Source organism: Sphaerodactylus townsendi, linkage group LG02, assembly GCF_021028975.2.
Source record: "Sphaerodactylus townsendi isolate TG3544 linkage group LG02, MPM_Stown_v2.3, whole genome shotgun sequence".
Lineage (NCBI taxonomy): Eukaryota > Metazoa > Chordata > Lepidosauria > Squamata > Sphaerodactylidae > Sphaerodactylus > Sphaerodactylus townsendi.
Window position 1 is genome coordinate 81036957 of NC_059426.1, and position 19548 is coordinate 81056504.

Below are 19548 nucleotides of genomic sequence, written 5' to 3' on the forward strand. Positions count from 1 at the left end.
ACGTCATCGCGTCGCTGCTTTTGGCCGTGCGGAAACGGCCGAAGGTAGAAAACGGGATAATTCTCCCTGTTGGGTTGTTTTTAAAACATGTTTTAGAAATATGGTAAAGTTCCTTGTTTAAGGAAAGTATCCTTCTTTTGATTTCTAGAAACAAAATTAAGTATTTGAAAGTATTAAGTATTTGACAGGCAGTCAATTAGAGGAGAAGTAGTTGTTTCTGTTGGCAGTAGACGATAGGACTTGCTTAAATTATGGACAGAAAGATACCAGCTGGAAATTAGGAACTTTTTTTTACAGTAAGGGTTTTTTACAGTAACAGAGAAATTATTAATGCCCCGCCCCGGAATGCCCGGCCATGCCCCCGTCATGCCCAGCCCAGCCCCATTGGCACTACGCTACTGTTTGAATCCCACCACCATGAGAACCTGTTACTAAAATTTTTGGATCCCACCACTGTTTTCAGTGATGTAATTTTGTGGAAACCAAATGCCATCTTATATGCATCTGAAGTTGTGGAGTGTTGCTGGCTCCTAATTTCTTCTTCATTGTCAGAAATTGGCCAGATTTTTTTTTGAGGAGCCTTGCCTGTCAACTCTTTCAATGTTGGACAAACAGTTCGAAAAAGTAACTATGTATATGTAGGAAGGAATTCTACCCTCAAACATTGCTGATAATCAGAAAGATTAATGACTTAAAAGCTCATTCATATTTATTACCAGTATGGTCTGCATTTTGATAGAACTAATAGACTGGGCTGCATTGGCTTGAATTCTATGGATCCAAAGAGGCTATGAAGCATTGATTCAACACAGAACACACATTGATTCAACACAGAACAACAACAACAACGGGAAAAATCACAAAATGGAGACCAGGAATCGTTTCACGAGGATGCAGTGTGAACAAGGGGGGGGGGGGGGGCTGAAAACATTTTACAAACATTTTACAAATATTTTAGGGGATTTGTGTGGAAAGGGCCTTATAGAGCAGTGTATGCTTAGTCTGGAGAAGAGAAGGTTAAGGCGTGACTTGATAGCCATACTTAAATATTTCCTCTCTTTGTCTGTACTTGGGAGCTGCCCTCTGACCTCTCCTCCTTCTGACTCAGTAGCCATTACTCTTTGTCTCACTTTTCCAGGTGGACCTGCATGGAGTCCAATGTTTCTACAGGTTTCTTGTGTACAAGTAAATATTCCATAACTGCACGCAACACTCATGTGATGCCGCAATAGGCTGCCACGTATATGGAACCATATTCTTTAGATTAGGATTTCTATCTTTCTTTCAACTGCAATAACAACATGAACAGAATCTATGAGAATAAACATAAGTTTTACCTTTTGCAATTTACTTCTTGGGAAGACTGATTTTATTGCATTACGCTTTCAAGACTAGGTAAAACTCTGCTATATTAATCAAAAAATCAAACAAGAAGGTGATGGATTCTCCTTCTTTGGAGGTTTTCAAACAGAGTCTGGATGGTCATTTGTCAGGAGTGCTTTGATTGCGTGTTACTGCATGGCAAGGGGTTGGACTGGATGGACCTTGTGGTCTCTTCCAACCAGGGTGGAGTGAGGGGGAACTGCGTGCCCTGTGCCCCGCCATGGTGCCGCCCACCCCGCCACGCCCCTGCACCGGGGTATGCACCTGCGGCGTCGCGCCCCCCACTCCGTGGGCACTATGCCACTGCTTCCAGCTCTGTGATTCTATAAACTGAAAGGATCACAATAAATGTGCTAGATAGAATTCAGGGGGTTAGATTCTCCTGAAAATTATTGCTGACTGAAGGATTTCTGTCAGCACAGTGTGACTTTCTTTCCCCTCCAACAGAAGCCCACTGAAAAGCTGCTCCTGTGCAGCAGGGATCCATAGCAAAAGAATGAAGGGGGAAGTCAGAGGTCTGACATGGGAATAGGCTGTGACCCCAATCAGAAAGTGCTCTGAGTACGTAACTGATTTATAATAGACTCTAAGGGTTTGTAGATGTGGATGAAACACCACCGGGAATCAAGACTTATGATTCTTGGAGAGAGGGAAAGGGGTCAGTGAAAATGAACAAAAATTAGTCAACCTGGGCAAATAATATAATCCTCCCTTCATAGTTATTAGTTGTAAGAACTGAAACAAAATGATATTGGGGGTTTTGTGCATGTGGCCTATGGCAGAGTCAAAAGGTGATAAACTACAAGTGACACACACAACAGGTACATGTTGAAGAACAGATGGCTTATTTCCATAGCAGGTGAACCATCTGTTGAAAGTTGAATGAATATGAGGAGTGATCCAATGACATACATACACAAATCATATGTACAACTGATGATATGAGGTATCAAAACAAGTTCCAAAGTGTCCATCTAGTTCTGTACCCTATGGGGTTGTCAACTAAAGAGATCTAAGTTAAGGCTCCCATTGGCAGACACAAAGAACATGTCAAAAGCACCTCAGACTGTTATCATTGTCCTGAATTAAGGGTGCCTTTCCCTGGTTCAGCATCACTCTTTCTTTTCATTACTGTTTCTACTAAAATGAAATAAGGAAAAATTTCCAGAAATAAGGAACAAGTGGCAGGCCTTGCTCAGCCTTAGGGTGGTTCTCTGGAGTTTCAGTCAGAGACCTTTCATAGCAGTACTATTAGATGGTGATGTCAGAAACTGAACTTGGGACATCCTGAGCGCAAAGCATGTGCCCTGCCACTAAGTTACAAGCCTGCCACTAAGTGCTTATTGTATTAAAAACATATTGGGAGCAGGAAGAACATCAAGAACGTATGTCTGATTAAATGCCTAGCTAAATGCCTAGCTAAACAAAGATACATCACTATTTACCCAATGGGATACATTATGAAATGTGATACTTAAAAGTATTTGGAATAAAGAGAATCTGGAGGACAGGCCATCAATGATATGTTCCTATCTATTGCAGAAACACCAGTTCTCAAACCCTGCTGTCATGGCTGGTTTTGCAGACAGTTCAATACCTGAGCTAACATATGGAGGAAACAGAGGGAGCAGATGGCAATAAATGAGATGAAGAATGTAATCAAAGTATGCACTAAACCTGTCAATTATCTAAGGAGTGCAATCCTAAAAAGAGTTACGCCATTCCAAGACCACTGACTTCAGTGGACTTAAAAGGTATAACTCTGTCAAGGACTGCACTGTAAAGGTGCAATTCTTACTAGTGAGCCTTACTGAACTTCACTGCAGCTGCATGCAGTCTTCTATGCATTCACTTCTATCAGATACCCTGTATATTTCCCCTACAGTGCCACCAGAGGGCTTTCTGAGAGCTTATTAAAAACAGTAACCGCGATAGTGTTAAGGGTTTTTTTTAAAAAATCCAAAAGCATTCTGTTGGAATGGGGGGAAAATGAGAGTCACCAGGGGCTGACAGAAAGGAAATTGTTTCAGTATGCATGTGGGACCTCGGAAAATGCATGTCTTCGTGTCCAGACATTGTTGTAACTTGCTTGGACTATGTTCTTCCCAAAAATACTGAAGAAAAGCCAGTTTGAGAATGCAAAATAATAGACTAGAAAGTGGATCATTAGAGTACAACATCATGGGAATGCTCCACAAACACATAACTCCAGTCTGCAGGCAAAGTGAAGAAAACTGTCCATGATGCAGCCAAGAATTTACCATTCATTAAATGACCTTGAATATCTAATAGAAACTTCTTGCAGCTGAAATGAAACCAAACACTAGTGATCCAGACCCCACTGAAGTGAACTGTGCATAAAAAAGTTGCACTTAAACCTTAGTAGGTGAAGGTCACCCAGTCTGACAGGAAGCTGCTTATTCATGTAAACAAGACATGGAGTTACAATGCAAGTTACAATGATTACTCTTTTTATTATGCCTTTCAATACATTTTTTTATTCTTCTACCTGTATTTCATTTTTAAAAATCCTGCTGCCAAAATAAGAGACCAGCTGATCTGTCTGGGAATGACTGGGTGTGAGTTTCTCCTGTACTCACATCTGCCAATGCACACCCCTCTCTTGTACTGTACAGAGCTGCCATATCAGCACTCAGCGCTAACTATAACAGGCAGCAAATCAGTTGTGATTGGGGAATATTCTTGCTTTTTAAACACTGCAAACCAGAGTGTGCAGTTTAGATTTAAAAAGCAGCAAACCACACTAGAGTCTTACAAAGCACTGATTTGGAAATAATTGCCTGGCCAAGCCACTTGCTGATGACGAAGTGTGGACAACACACTGCAAATGTATTCCTACATGCAAAGGAGAATACATCACAGGAAACTGCAGAGTTGCTCTAAATACACGTCATCCCATAGCACAGTATTTCAAATCAGATCGAAGTGAGAAATCTGTGCTTTGCAGGAACACACACACACATTGGATAAAAGTTTTTTTACACTTTCATTCCCATCTAAGCAAGATAATTACCCATTATTAAAGTCTGGCTTCTTGTACGTTCATTTATTTCAAAAGGGAATGCTACAGAAACAGAAAAAAGGAGGGAGGGCTTTTTCTTAGTTACCTGGCGAATGCTGCTGGCTGGTTAAAGGCTGCAGCTCGCTGCTCGCTGCTCCGCGTGTTTAAAATCCTGTCGGCGCATCCTTGTCTGGACTCTTCCCATCCTAGGGAGGGAGGGGGAGGCTGCTTCCTGCCCAAAATAAAACCTGCCCCACCGCTCCTGACTTTAGGCCTCCTCTGTTCTCACAGGCTGCTTGCGCACAGGTGTCGACCCCTCTGGATGGCATGGGGCGACGCTGCAACGAATCCTTGGCCAAGGGATTTTGGGGTGGGGGGAAGCCGGGTGGGGGAAACAAACTGCAAAGAGGACGCAACACAGAGGTTTTAGAGCAGTGAAAACCAAGTCGCGTCTCCTTGGCGGCGCTCCGTGTCCTTGGTAGCGAAGGCCCCCTAGTGACAAAGCGACACCACTGCATTAGCGTCCCAACTCCTATTTCTCGTGTAGACTGTTGCAAAGAAGAAACGCGAATCTCAAAAGCTTAACAGTAACATTAAAAATTATATTCCAGCAAAAAGCTCTTTAGTCTTTAAGAAGCTGCAAAACCCCTGTTTATTTTTGCTTGCAGCACTGCTTTATCCCTGTAAACCTGGTCAGCAATTCTCTTGCTGTCTTTACTCAGTCGGCTTTCAGCGACACACCGTTACCTCATCATTAATTCATTCTCTAATGCAGCTGGTAGAACCCAACCTCTTCGATTTCTCTGCGGACTAACACATTCATAATTTCGTTGGAGATTCGTTCTCCTTGTGAAACTGAATGCAACCGAAGAACAGTGAAATGTTTGTCCAAAAGGCATTTCCTATCATGTCTCAGCCCCCTTGTGCAAACGCGGTTTTCTGCCTCTTATTTCTCGAGGGTTGGCATCTCTTAAAGTTGTCTCTTGGATTCTCAGAAGGCAGGAGTCCTAAAAAGTGGAATGTATATGTGGAGACTTTCCCAGGATGATTTTCCTATATGCTCATTACTTCATAATATCCACCAGACAAAACAGAGACTCTTATATCAGACACCAAATTCAAAGCATCAGTTGGTTTTGAATTTTTGATACGGAAAGTCCAGCTACGTTTTCCCACTTTTGTGCATGCAAGACTGCCACAGAACCCTCTAGCTGCTAGAGCAGTGTGATTTCCCTGCACAATCTTTCTGATGCAGCTCAAACTACGAGGCTGTCCTTGAGATTTTAAAACAGCTGAAAATGTGTCTGCACCCTTCCTGAATTCCAGCAACAACCTACTGCCCAAGTGCGCTTGCCTCACCCTATTCAAATAACAAAGAATATGTGCAGCAAATAATGTTATTGAGGTTGGAACAATGCGTGGTCAACATGGGCTTTAGAAAACCAAATTGCCCTGGGCTCCACTCTTACTTGGTTGTCTGAGAGGCTCCAGTTCTTGTGCACTGATCATCCCTCTTTAAATTTTGCTTGCCTGTTTGGGTTATAAATATAGAAACCTAAGATATATGTTCCCCCCCCCCAACCCCATGTCCCTCCCATCATAGCCTAGTGTAGTTCCTTCAGCTGCTCCTATACTTGGTATGACCTTTTCCCATCCCCAACCCACCCCCTTCGACCCTTCTCCCTTTCCTTGCTCTTTCCCTTCCTACTGCTGCGAGCCTGATGGCCAATGGGCTTCTCTAGAAGATCAGATGTCACTATAACAGGAGGACTTAACCGCCTAGTGAAGTCTGCAGACCCGTGAAGCCTGTCCCATTCAGCACAGAGCTCCTCGCTTCTCTCAGCTTCCCCCTCTCAGGTAAGAAGGAGATTCAGGAGAGGGATGTATTGGTAAAGGGACCAGAGAAGACAGCGCTTGTTTAGAGAGCAGGGAAGGCTGTGAGGGACTGGGCAGTTCATGGCCTAGAATAAGTTTTCAGGGTTGCAGTACCCATTCATTTTCAGTTTTACCGACTCTTTTTCTTACCTAGTGTAAAGGGGATTTACTTCAGGGTACTAAAAATAAAAAACTGAGGTGCATTTCAGGAAATAATTGCACCCAGAGCGAGTGAGAAATGCATACAATCTTTCATGGCTCTTGAGGCTGTCAAGAAAAAAATGTCTCACACAAAATACACTCAAAATCTGCGTTGTCAAAACTGGGAATACTGTTCCAGATTTTGGGAAGGTGTCCCTAGGTCCTGAATTCAAGTAGAAATGGATGACATAACTTTGTGCAAGAATACTGAAAAAGAAATCCTTTCATGTCAAATGAGGCATCCATTGACAATGAGTGTGGCTGCCAGGAGGGAGCTGAAGTCATTCTATGGCAAATTTGGGCAGTTAACAATACTGTGCACAGTTAACCTTGAATTCAAAGAAATGTAAATCAAGTAAGAATTATGGTCGCCTGATTTTCAGTTAGGATCATTTCGACTTGTAGATTCAGCACTGTCAGTCACTCCGCTCACCTTAATTATTACTAATAAATTGTTTTTGCCCTCCATATAAAGTGTCCTGGCTTGGAAGCTGTTCAAGTCAATACCTAGCATACTTCAATTAGGAATCACTCCTAAGTATGAATACTGGTGAAAATGCAGTTTATGACTATGCAATAACTGTAATTTGCTTCCTCAAAATCGTATATTCTGTGTTGGATACTTTCTAGCATGTGGTATGTAGAGAAGCATGCTGCAAATACGGTGACTAGAATACGTTAGGAGTAAACTCTTGATTAGTGTGTGGGTTTGCCCAGCTTCTAAAGGTAGACCAGATGTAATGGGGACTGCAAGGTACTGAATTGCATTTCTGATGTTTAAACAGTTTGATTGGTTAATTGCATTGCTTACTAAAGCGGCTGTCTAAAAAATCATGGCGTGTTAGTGGGCATAGAACAGGTTTTATGCTAGGGAAAAAGGCCTAAGTACAAAACCCATGTTGGGATTCAATATATGACCTTTTTAATATAGAACCTTTTATCTTGTTTGATGAATCTGATTGGGTCTGCCTGTCTGGAATCTTCACAGATCATGCAGATTAATAGAAAGACAGTTAGTATATTATGTGATTATTTCTGTTTCTAAAAAGTGGAGGAGAGTATGCTCTTTGTATCCAAAATGCTACTTTTCCTACACTGAGTTGTGATGTTGGTTAGTGACAATGATACTTGTTCATGATCAGGAGGATCACACAATATTAAGAACTGACTGCAGCTTCTGTGCACAAGTCATTTAAAACACTCTTAATGATAACTGCCTCCATACGGTAAATAGTTTGTGAGAGTTGCTCACTGTACAGATTGGGTAACTTTCTCAATCTGTACCACTGCAGACCTTTTTTGACCATTTAAGAGGGTATGAAGACAGTGACACATGAGGGCTGTTGCCACCATGTGGCTGCCATGATTTGTGCACCAGCATAACTGGAAACATTCTCTTATTGCACTAATAGAACTGATGGTATAAAATGCTCCAGTGTAGCACCCATCATTATTAACGGGCACTGTAAACTACACAGACTTTGAAGTTTTAGATATCAATTAACTATGATCAGAATGTCCAGGACTGTGAAGAATATCTTTTGAAGTCACAAGAACTGGTGATTCTTGAGGACAGCTGCACCTTTTCCCATGGCACAGATCCCTTGCAGAAGCCATTTTGTGTATGTGTGAAAGGGGAGGGGGTCTTTTATCCTACATACAGCAGTGAGACCACACACTTTATTGCATAATATGGTGGCTATGTTATAACCAGAGACAACCTGTTCTACTGATGTGGAACTAGTGTGGTGTAGTGGTTAAGAGTGGATGACTCTAATCTGGAGAATACATGTTGATTCACCACTCCTCCTTATGAAGTCTGGTGGGTCACCTTAGACTAGTGGGTGACCTTAGACTAGTCTTCGAACTCTCTCAGTTCCACTTACCTCACAGGTCTGTTGTGGGAGAGAAGAAAAGGGGTTTGTAACTGCTTTGAGACTCCTTGTAGTTGAGAAAAGTGGGGTATAAAAACCAACTCCCTATTATTATTGTTTGCATGTACAGCAGATTTTCCCCCCCCCCCCCGCCCGATCACCCTCTTTCAGCCAGAAACACAATTAATCATGTTGACAGAGAATGAAGACAGGCTTGATCTCCAAGTCCTCCTTATCCATAAGAAATTCTGTGTCAGGAAGCAAGCAGACTGTCAGCGGCTAGAGGCACAAATGGATAGGATTAGGAGTGTCCAGCTTGATTTTAAAATGCACAAATACGACTCCAGCTGTTGGTTTCTTGATCCCAAATATAGAATCACATTTCAGCCCAGCTATATAAATGATTAAAAAGAATTTCACTAGGATGGGGAGAGGAAAAAAAAGTGTAAAGAACTATATACTAGGTGTTTTTAAATTTTTCAGTTTGACTAGAGATTCTGCCAAGGAAATGGATCCATCTGCCAAGCAACAAATGGGCACCTTAACAGTTGCTTCTCTCCCCCTCTCCCACACTCCTGATTGCTAGCTTTACCTGCCAGACCTGCTCTTAACGTACATTTCCTTTCTCTATCTTCCCCTCATAATATTGCTGCCTTGCTTCCCTTGTATGGCCAAGGAGAAGGAATGATTGATAGGTGGAAGGCTATTTTCATAAATGGTCTCTGAAGTGTGAGGGAATGAATTCAATCTATCAAGAGGAAGATGGGTACATTCTCAGCTGTTAAGAAGCTCCTGGGGAGATGAAGACTGTACTTTTAAAGCCAAGATTTGGATTAGTTTTGGACCAAAAGGAACATTATAGTTTAAAGCGGAAAGAGAGACTGGTTGGAGGATTTATGTGACTGAATCATGATTCACTTTCTCAGTTTGCTTCAGTTTGCCTCAGAACATTTACTTGTAATTTGTGCCATTCATAGAGTACCTGAAAAAAATGGATTAATCTGAATTTTAGGAGATTTGTTTGAACTGCAAATAAAATGCAACTGCCTCATAATTATTACTCTGGGTGTGCTGGTGTTGTTTTATTTAAATGTAACAAATTTCCATTAATTTAAAACTCAATCAATAGTCAGCTAGCACAAGGAACTGGTGTTTTAAATTGACATGAAGCTGACCTGCCATAAGCTATTTTTAAAGGGTAAATCTTCTACTGTTTCTTAGAGATCAGCAAATTGAGACATCTGATAGAGCAAGGCGTGCTGTCAGTTCCAAAGAATTCCCTGCCTCAGACTGCTGAAAGAAGCTGAGCTTAATTTGAGCCAAGGCATAGACACTGAAACTAGTTTGAAGCTGGGTTTCTTATCATATTCTTGCTCGAGTGAATCCTGGGAATTAGGGGTAGTCAGTTCTCTCCAAGACATTTTCCTGCCCCTGGTCTCTGTGTTGACAGCCCCTTGCAGTGTCACCAAAGGTATCCGGTGGGGGTACCATTCTTGGACTGTGCAGGTCATGCAGAATGTATAAATCTATCTTCTGGAACAATATAAGGGCATTTATTTGGTTGTTGTGTGATGGTTCATTGGCATCCCTGAAAGTGCTTGCTTTTTGTTTGCTTGTACAGCTGAGTCTGCCTTGGTATGAGATACTTTAATCCAAGCCCTATCACAAAATGGCAGTTCTCCGAGTTCTTAGTTAGAAATTGTGGTAGCTGAGCAGCACTGAAATGATTTAAATGTCTAATGCAGAAGGCATACCCGTGTAACCAGATCTGAGTGCCAGAATTCAGCTGTGGTATGTCTGAAAAAGTAATAATAAGTTCTACAGAACTCCTGTAAGCATTGCCCTTCACTGCTGACTAACCTTATCCCCAGTATTTGAATAAAGGGATAAAACTTCCAGATGAAACAGAATGCTTAGATCTCCCATTGTTGTCCTTCCTGTGTCAATTGGGTTTACTTGAACTTGTGATGACCCCTGTCATTTGAATATCCTCAGGCCATTTGGATCATTTTGGCAATATATTTCTATAAGCAGTGGCGGAGCAGCAGGCGGACCAGCAGTGTCGTAGGAGGTTAAGAGCTTGTGTATCTAATCTGGAGGAACAGGGTTTGACTCCCAGCTCTGCCACCTGAACTGTGGAGGCTTACCTGGGGAATTCAGATTAGCCTGTACACTCCCACACACGCCAGCTGGGTGACCTTGGGCTAGTCACAGTTCTTCGGAGCTCTCTCAGCCCCACCTACCTCACAGGGTGTTTGTTGTGAGGGGAGAAACTGTGAAACACAAGAAGAACAGACTATGATATTTGTCTGCAAACCTCAAATGTAACTGAGTGCATTCACAACAGCACTAACTGCTGCTATTATACATAAAGACAAACAGATATAACAAGTGAAAACCTACAAAGATTTGCGGGAGGCATCTCATTTCTTCCTCTCCCATTATTTCCTTTTCCCCTAGCCTTAAAGCCCCTACAGCCTCTTCCCCTTTCCTGCTTCCATCCAGCAGTGGCGTAGGAGGTTAAGAGCTCGTGTATCTAATCTGGAAGAACCGGGTTTGGTTCCCCACTCTGCCGCCTGAGCTGTGGAGGCTTATCTGGGGAATTCAGATTAGCCTGTACACTCCAACACACGCCAGCTGGGTGACCTTGGGCTAGTCACAGCTTCTCGGAGCTCTCTCAGCCCCACCTACCTCACAGGGTGTTTGTTGTGAGGGGGGAAGGGCAAGGAGATTGTAAGCCCCTTTGAGTCTCCTGCAGGAAGAAAGGGGGGCTATAAATCCAAACTCTTCTTCTATAATGTAATTTGTTGTTGTTGTTGTTGTTGTTGTTATTATTATTATTATTATTATTATTGCTAATAATAGCTGCTTTATCATTGTTGTTATTAATATTATTATTAGTGATAATATATAACTGAACAGAAATATGATTTAACCACAAACCTTGAAATTAACAACAAATAATTTATATGGTGCCAACATGTGCATGGTGCTTTATAGCACATAAGAAGACAAATCCATGCTTGAGAAGCTTACCTTAATTGGAGCTGTGGTGTGATGTTGTATACTTTCTGGCTCCTCGAAGCCTCTATCACAATGTTTACGGATCATTTACCAAACATAATGAGATCCATATTCTAAGGAAGACTTATTTCACATTTGAAAGCCATTTAAAACATCAGAAGGAACTTTATTTTCTGCAACTTACATGAAACATGTATTCAGTGAAAGCAATGGAAGGCATCCAGAGATACCTTGCTAAGTAAGGCATAGCTGAATATTCAGTAGAGAGGATTATTCAGTGCAAACACAGGCTTTCAACCCATAAATCATTTCTAAAAGAACCCAAAATCTCATGTTTTTGTCCTGCTTCCCTGCTGTTTTCAGGTTTTGGTACTGGACTAACTAGGAATCCAGGTTGAAATTCTCATAACTTATTAGGTGATTTCAGCCTAATGTCTAACAAGCTTATTGCGATGACAAAATGGTAGAGGGGGAAGTATGTACACCATCCTGAAATCCTTGAAAGGAGGGCAGATTAAAATGTAACATGTAACATACGTAGGTTTTGTGTCAGCATGATAGTGGTTAAAAACAGGTAGATTCTAATCTGGAGAACCAGTTTGGATTCCACACTCCTCCAAATGAGCAGGGAAACTCTTATCTGGTGAGCTGGATTTGTTTCTCTCCTCCTACTCATGAAGCCTGCTGAGTGACCTTGCGCTAGTCACAGTTCTCTCAGAACTCTCTCAGCCCCACCTACCTCACAAGGTGTCTGTTTTGGGGAGAGGAAGGGAAGGAGTTTGTAGGCCACTTTGAAATTCCTTATGACTGAAAAAAGTGGGGTATAAAAACCAAGTGGATTGGATTGGCTGGTCTCGTTTATCTAGGAGCTGGGACAGTGGGTAGCATTAGTGGAGGGAGTGTCCCAGCAATGCCCCCTTGTATATGGGGTGTCTCAGGGAACTGTTCTCTCCCTGATATTATTTAACATCTATATGTGACTCCTGGCACAGCTGGTTTGGAACTTTGGGCTGGGTTGCTATCAATACGCACATGACACCCAGCTTCTTCTGCTGATTGAAGACTGGCCAACTGCTGTCCCAGATGTTTTGACTCAGTGTTTGGAGGCTGTGGCAGCATGATTGTGGCAGAGCAGGCTGAAACTAAAACGAGTGAAGCCGGAGATTCTGTGACTGAGATGGACAGGGCCGAAACAGGGGTTCCAACTGCCTCATTTAGTTGGTGAAGCTTTAATATCTGCCTCATCCACAAAAAACCTGGGTGTGATCCTGGAGTCCTCCCTGTCTATGGAGGTCCAGGTCACACATATAGCCCGATTGGCTTTCCCCCCATCTTTGCCAGGCTAGACAGTTGGCATTTGCCAGGCTAGACATTACCAGTCTCATTCAAACCTGGCCACAGTGATCCATGCAACAGCCATCTCCAAGCTAGATTACTATAACTCGCTCTATGCAGGCCTGCTCTTGAGACTGCTCTGGAAACTACAATTGGTCCAGAATGCGGTGGTGAGAGTACTCACCAGAACACCAGTGAGGGAACATATAAGACCCATCCTCCGTAGCCTGGTTACCAGTTAAATTTGGGATTGTTTTCAAGATTTTGGTGTTAATCTTTAAGGCTGAGCGACCTGGGACCATTGTATCTTTGGGACCGCATAAGGTTCTCTGACAATAACTTACAGGTGGTTCCTGATCCCAAAGATGTATGGCTGGCTTCAGTGATGGGATTCAAATAATTTAACAACCAGTTCTTGTGGTGGGATTCAAATAATTTAACAACTGGTTGTTTACAAGCACCATGTTAACAACTGGTTCTGCTGAAATGGGGCAAACCTGCTGAATCCCACCACTGGCTGGCTTCCACCACAGTCAAGCCTTTTATTGCCCTGGCTCCTGCATGGTGGAAAACCTTGCTGGCAGACATCAGAGCTCTCCAGGACATCAACCAGTTCCAGAGTGAATGTCAAATTGAACTGTTCCACCAGGCTGTACAAGATTTGTTGAGATCTGCTGGTCCTTTGATTACCCCCCTCCCATCCCCCCTTAGGCATTAGTATGTGTCATATGGGCAATATGAATTTATCACCATCTGGAGAAAGTGTTTGTGGAATGTTTTAAAGGTGTTGTGCAATTTATTTAATTTATTGTGATTTTAATATGTATGTTAGCTGCCCTGAGCCTGGCTTCAGCCAGGAAGGGTGGGATATTAAATTAAATCAATAACAATAATCTCTTCTTCTTTGAAAGTAGTCCTCTTCCTTCTCTTCTTTCCAGAAGCAGTAATGTCATAAAAAGTTTATCAATTTGACTGCATAATAATGCCATTGCAAGCAAAGAAAAGTAATTCTAATTGAAGTAACCTCATTTTGGAGCCCCATAAACATTACATGTTTGCATAGGCTATGTGTGTGGATCAGGGATGGGATCATGTGATCTGTCTCCATCCCACCTGCAAGGTTTGTCAGACAAACTGTACACACAATCCATACAATCAAGAACCACTGAAAAGCAGCATTCCTGGTTGAGCTTCATACATGTGTAGGATCTGGATTTTATTGTGCTTAAGCAGGGGGCAGGGCTAGTGGGCATAATTCCACTCCTATATTCACATTTACAGTGATTAAATTAGCTTTGAGTGATGTAATCATGTAGCCAGATTTGATTGGCTTTGCTGCTATTGCTAGGATGAAATATAAAATAGTGCAGCTAATTGGAGCCACACTGTCTGAAGCTGTGTTCCTTTTTTGTCATCTTTATAACTATAAAGATTAGAGTCATGTTTTTCAGGAAAGAAAAAGTGAATCAAGCGAATCTGGTGTTTTGGGAGTGCCCCATGTTAAGAGTTCCTGTCTTCAAATATTGGCTTGAATCCTGTCTAAATTTTTGCTGATTCTTCCCACAGCAAATCCAAACTCTCCATGAAGTGCTGCTCCTCAGGAATAAGAAAGTCCTATAAATAGCTTGGGGAGGATCAGAGATCTGAAAATTGTGCCTTGCCCTTGTGCCCATGAAAAGCCAATAGTTATTTCCAAACAATGACATGAAGAAAAAACGCCTTACCCTATTTGACCTGTGGGTAACTGACATATAGCTTATCAATCAGAGAACCATACAATCAGAGTTGGAAAGGCCCGTTAGGTCATCTAGCCCAGGGTCAATATATGTAGGTTTCCCCATTTCCGCAATAGCAGTTTGCGTGGGCTGTTTCAGGTTTGGAAAATGGTATTGAAGGAAAGATTAAGCCTCCTCTCCCTACGCACCATGGTCCTAAACTGAACTGGGCCCCATTCTCCTTAGAATGAGATTTTCTACTAGAGATATCTCCATTATGGGCCATGAATGGACCTTTAAACAGTGTAGCATATGTGTGTTTAAAGTAAATGAGAAGCAAAGGTGGGTTGCCATTGCCCTCCTCTGCAGAATCTTCATTCGTGATCTCCCTTCCAAGTACTGACCCTGCTTGGCTTCTGAGATCTGGGAGTATAAAAGGATCAGTGAACCTCAATATATATATTGTGTATCGTGTTTGCTATGAGTCTGAATATTCTGTCACTAAAACCAAGTGCCGCTACAATGGTATAACATCAGTAAATATGCACACCCATACCCTCACATTTTAACCCAATTTACATGGGAGGATCAAATGTCCAGTTTCATTACATATTCGTGTGAATTTTTTTATACTAGGGCAAGAAATTGTGATTGTTTGTAATTGACTTATTGATGATGTTTCAAATTGATGTCTCGTTCTATCAATTCCTTCAGTCTTCCTATAATATTTCTGTTTATGTTGTATTACTGCTGTGGGGTGCTTTAAGATTAGAAGCCCATGATCAAGATTGACTTTAGATAGTTATATGGGAGGAGGGAATTCACGGCCATCAGTTTTGTCCAAAATATGCCACCATAGGTCTTAAATACACTTTCAACCTCTTTTTGAACAGCTGGTGGTGAAATGATATGGCACATAGACTTCTTGGAGTAGATATTTTGGACATTGTCCGAAGTGCAACTTCCCAAGAATAGACCAATGGCTCTAGTAAGCTTTTGTAAAGTGCATGTTTTGGGGCCATCTTGGAACTGCCAGTGATGAAAGGCACTGTACACATACACACAGACACATCTATAGGCAATTCGTAGGTGGATTCTACAGAGTCTATCAAGATGACAAAGCATTTTGTTAACTTTGTTAACAAGTAAACCTCCTATACGCAATCCATTTTTTAATTCATAAAAACCCATGTCATTTGCAGTTCCTAACCTGAAAGTGACACATGCTTTGTTCTGTTCTGTTACCAGCACTCTCTATTGACTCTCATGACCCACCATTTTGGGATCATTGTTCAGTACTGCCTGTCATCATGGTGCCAATAGATAAAGAAAATAATAAGAAGCAATTGAATGAAGTCACTTTTGAAACCTTGCATTTGCTGTCTTAAAAATGGTTGTGACTAAAATATGTTTATTTCAAATCATTAAGGGTAAATGGTTACACTTACTATGGATCCTTGTCTAACAACAAAATTATCTACCAACACAAGGAAGTTTTCTATCACTTGAAAAAACCTTTTGCATCTTGCACTAGCAAGGAAGGGTCTTCTTTGCACTGGACTAAAGCTCCGCCAGTAACAGAATGGATCCATAGAATTCAAGCCAATGCAGCCCAGTCTATTAGTTCTATCAAAATGCAGACCATACTGGTCATAAATATGAATGAGCTTTTAAGTCATTAATCTTCCTGATTATCAGCGATGACTGAGGGTAGAATTCCTTCCTACATATACATAGTTACTTTTTCAAACTGTTTGCCCAACATTGAAAGAGTTGACAGGCAAGGCTCCTCTTAAAAAAAAAGTATGGCCAATTTCTGACAATGAAGAAGAAATTAGAAGCCAGCAACACTCCACAACTTCAGATGCATATAAAATGGCATTTGGTTTCCACAAAATTACATCACTGAAAATAAATAAATAAATATTTCTGCTCTATTTTTTCCTTTGTTTCTAAAGAAGGCTCACTCCAGATGTACAAACTACTCAAAGAGTAAAGAGTGTGTAGTAGTCAAGACTCCCACAAGAACTCTTGAGGGAATAGTTAGTTTGGAAGGAACCTTGACAGATTTTATTGCTTTTCTCTCCACTATGGAGCAGCTGTGTCACTCCATCCCAGGGACCAAAAATATTGTCTGCCTGCCTGTTGTTAGGGTTTTATGACTGGAACATGTAGAACCTCACAACATAGTGGTAGAGGCTATGTAAGCACACACCCTTCTTGGTGTTTACATTATATCATTAAGTGTTGTTATGGGTTGCTGGGTAGGATTCCTTATATGGCAGGACTGTTGCCTCCGGGATTATAATACCCTTCTGAAATAGAAACCTTGTGAGCTGCAGATGTTCCTTTAGGATGCACATCCATCTACTTGTTCCTTCAAGACTCCTCTCATATATCAGCTGACTAATGAAGTCAAGTCAAGGCTTGGATTTCCTAGGGAGGAGCCTTGTTTTCTAATTTAAGCTACATCTATCATGGATTAGGTGGAGGCTGGGTGAAACCCCTTCTGCTGCAGAGTTTATCTTTGACCTCTTTGGGTTTTCTAAGTTAAAAAACGTTTTTTTCAGAGTTATTACTCAGTGTCACCAAAGAGGTCTATTGCAGTATACCATTACCTACTGGGGGTGGGGGCCTGCATTCTGCAATGCAGAAAATTCTGCTTTGTGATTACAATGGAGCAATACCTTTCACAACTGCTGAGGGTTGGGAAAACCACTGCTTTGAAGCGAGAACTACAGTCCTTCATGTTCTCAGCCTTTTCAAGTTCTTACTCTTGCGTATGATATCCAGCTGTAGTAAATACATGAGGTAACGGGATACCTTTATCCAAATAAGCCTCTGATTTCTGCCATTTTTCCATATTTCTCTTTTTGAGTTAATTTGCTGCTAATCTGAGGTTGACTTGCCTTATTTTCTTTTACACAAACATAAGGCTTTTTGTGACCTTAGCAATTAATGGAATGCTTATCATATGCATTAACTTTCCAGGCAGCAAAGTGGAGCAGTGTTGCCCAAGTAGCCATTTAAGCTAAAGTGTTAATTCCATGTAAGCAGTAAGCCATCCCACCACTCCCATCCTTAGTTTTCCTGTCTGAACTTACTCACAAGTTATTCATGTGAAAAGAATTTAAAAGAATTCTGAAGCACTGGATACCTTAAACATGGATGCACGATTGTGTTTCTTGTTAGTAATAAACAAACCGAATTAGTATAGGAAAATTACTGAATTGTTGATAAATCGGGATAATTATTTTAACAGCCATGTGGGGGAGGGGGTCCTACCTGCTCAAATACATTCATGTCATACTGTAGCCCTGATTTTGCTCCATCAAGGGCAAAAAGATTATACAACAAATGGTTCTATAACAGTTCAATCCAATTGCACAACATGGCAATCCACTCTTCTATGCCCACTGAGTTCAACCCTGCTTCAGGTTTGTTCTGCCCTGTACCTTGGTAGTAGATACTACAGCCTCAGGTATCTAATCTCTACTGGAAATCACCGGCCAATTATGCATGGCTAGGTTTCCGCAACTTCAAAGAGAATTTGCTGGGGAGTCTTTGTTTCGTGGCATGTCCAGCATTATTACCCATCATCCTGTTTGCAGCAAGAAAGGCATTACCCATCCGCTGACTTTTTGTTTGCATTTGGAGTGGGAGGGGGATGTTTCACAGGTTCTCTATTGCACAGGGTGCTTTAATTTTTAATATAATCTTTAATTTTTATCTTTAATCATAATAGATTGATATATCGACATAAAGATGCAAACTATTAAGGAAAATCTTGAATACGGCATCTGTACACTTTGCCCGAACACTGATTGTCTTCCATGGCAGGATGTAAAGGGGGAGCAATGGCAAACTGCAAAACCACAAAAGGACAATGTGAATTGCCATTTGCTAAGCTCCACAGGTTCACAACCATCCATCTCCCAATGTGCTGTAAACCCAAACAACAAGACAGATGGGCTTTTCCCAGTGTGGGCTGGAATCACTGATGGCTTGTGTATAAAACTATGAGGCTGGAGACATCCCAGTTTGTTGATCAAATGCATGGGCATATTGGATGTTTGGACTGATCGACTAGTATTATTATAATTACATTTTTAGTATTAGTGTTGATATGCCTTAGTATTACTATTGATACGATTATTTTTTTTAAAAAAAATCTAAAGATCTAAAGATATACAGGAGCAGGGAGGTCACAGCCAATAAAAATGATACAACAGGACAAGAACTGGGAAGCAGTCGGCAACAGGGAGGAGGTGTGAGGGAGAAGCATGCAAAGTAGCATGAGGGAATGTTGGTGTAAGACTAGGCGAACTGGCTGCAGGTGGAGGGAAGAGGTCCAGGGCAAAGCTGTGTTCACTGGCAAATCTGTTCCTTTTGTTCTTTCCTCTAGGAATCTACTGCCAACATGTCTGACACAGAAGAAGTGTAAGTTGAAGCAGATATGTGTGATTGATAATTTTTGTGGCTCTTCTATACTCTGTCACACAAAAGATGTCAGTAAAATTGTAACCATCCACCACTAGCTCCGACCTGCATGAGCCAGAACATCTTAAACTTAAGTAACTGTACTTCTAAGAAGCAATTATATGTCATCTAAGCTGAACTGTAAATGAGAACTGAAATTGAACAAGTATTATTAAGTCTGTGCTTGAAGAACTAAATACTGAATCTCTGTGCCGAGCACTAGAGCATAAGCATAGAGCATATATTTCTCCTGCTTTATTTGCCTCATCCATTCCATCTCTCCACGTTATCTATATCTCTTTTCCATCTCCTTTCTATTAATAAACCTTTTATTCTGTTTAAGTTTAAAATCTGCCTCAGTACTTATTTTGCGTGCCTTATTAAAGGGGTTTGCCTAGAAATGTTTAAGTCAACTGCCCTCCTTCACCTTCTGGATCAGTTACAGGGCTGAAGGAAAGTGCTTATATCTTACCATTCGTGACTATATTTCTGAAGCACCTAAGTCCCTGAAAAATCTGACCAGCTAGGACCCCGCCTGAAGCAGTTAAAGAAGGTTGGGGGGGGGGGGGAGTCTGCTGCAAAAGCCTTTATGAAGATGCACCATGTGCCACAATCCAAATCTGTTAATGCCTCATTGTAA

General features: G+C 41.5%; 2 protein-coding genes across 52 annotated transcripts in view; one reads left to right on the forward strand and one right to left on the reverse strand.

Moving 5' to 3' along the window:
* The window catches only part of PRR33 (proline rich 33), a 37306-nt gene extending 31380 nt beyond the window's left edge, over positions 1 to 5926 (reverse strand). Inside the window, exons 1-2 of one of the 2 annotated variants that reach the window (XM_048483400.1) lie at positions 5875 to 5926; positions 4512 to 4897 (exon numbers count right to left, since the gene is read on the reverse strand). The gene's annotated coding sequence lies outside the window, so the exon portion shown is untranslated. The remainder of the gene's footprint in view (positions 1 to 4511; positions 4898 to 5874) is intronic. The other variant, XM_048483401.1, reaches the window with a different exon arrangement.
* A 227-nt stretch (positions 5927 to 6153) lies between these two features.
* Positions 6154 to 19548, forward strand: part of TNNT3 (troponin T3, fast skeletal type) — a 48563-nt gene continuing 35168 nt past the window's right edge. For 11 of the 50 annotated variants that reach the window (XM_048483413.1, XM_048483412.1, XM_048483430.1 and 8 more), the window contains exons 1-2: positions 6156 to 6262; positions 18835 to 18869. In XM_048483413.1, the coding sequence (XP_048339370.1) occupies positions 18850 to 18869 (20 nt within the window). In that variant the 5' untranslated portion in view covers positions 6156 to 6262; positions 18835 to 18849. Of the gene's footprint in view, positions 6263 to 18834; positions 18870 to 19548 lie in introns of all 50 variants that reach the window. The other 39 variants (XM_048483446.1, XM_048483450.1, XM_048483420.1 and 36 more) reach the window with 7 other exon arrangements.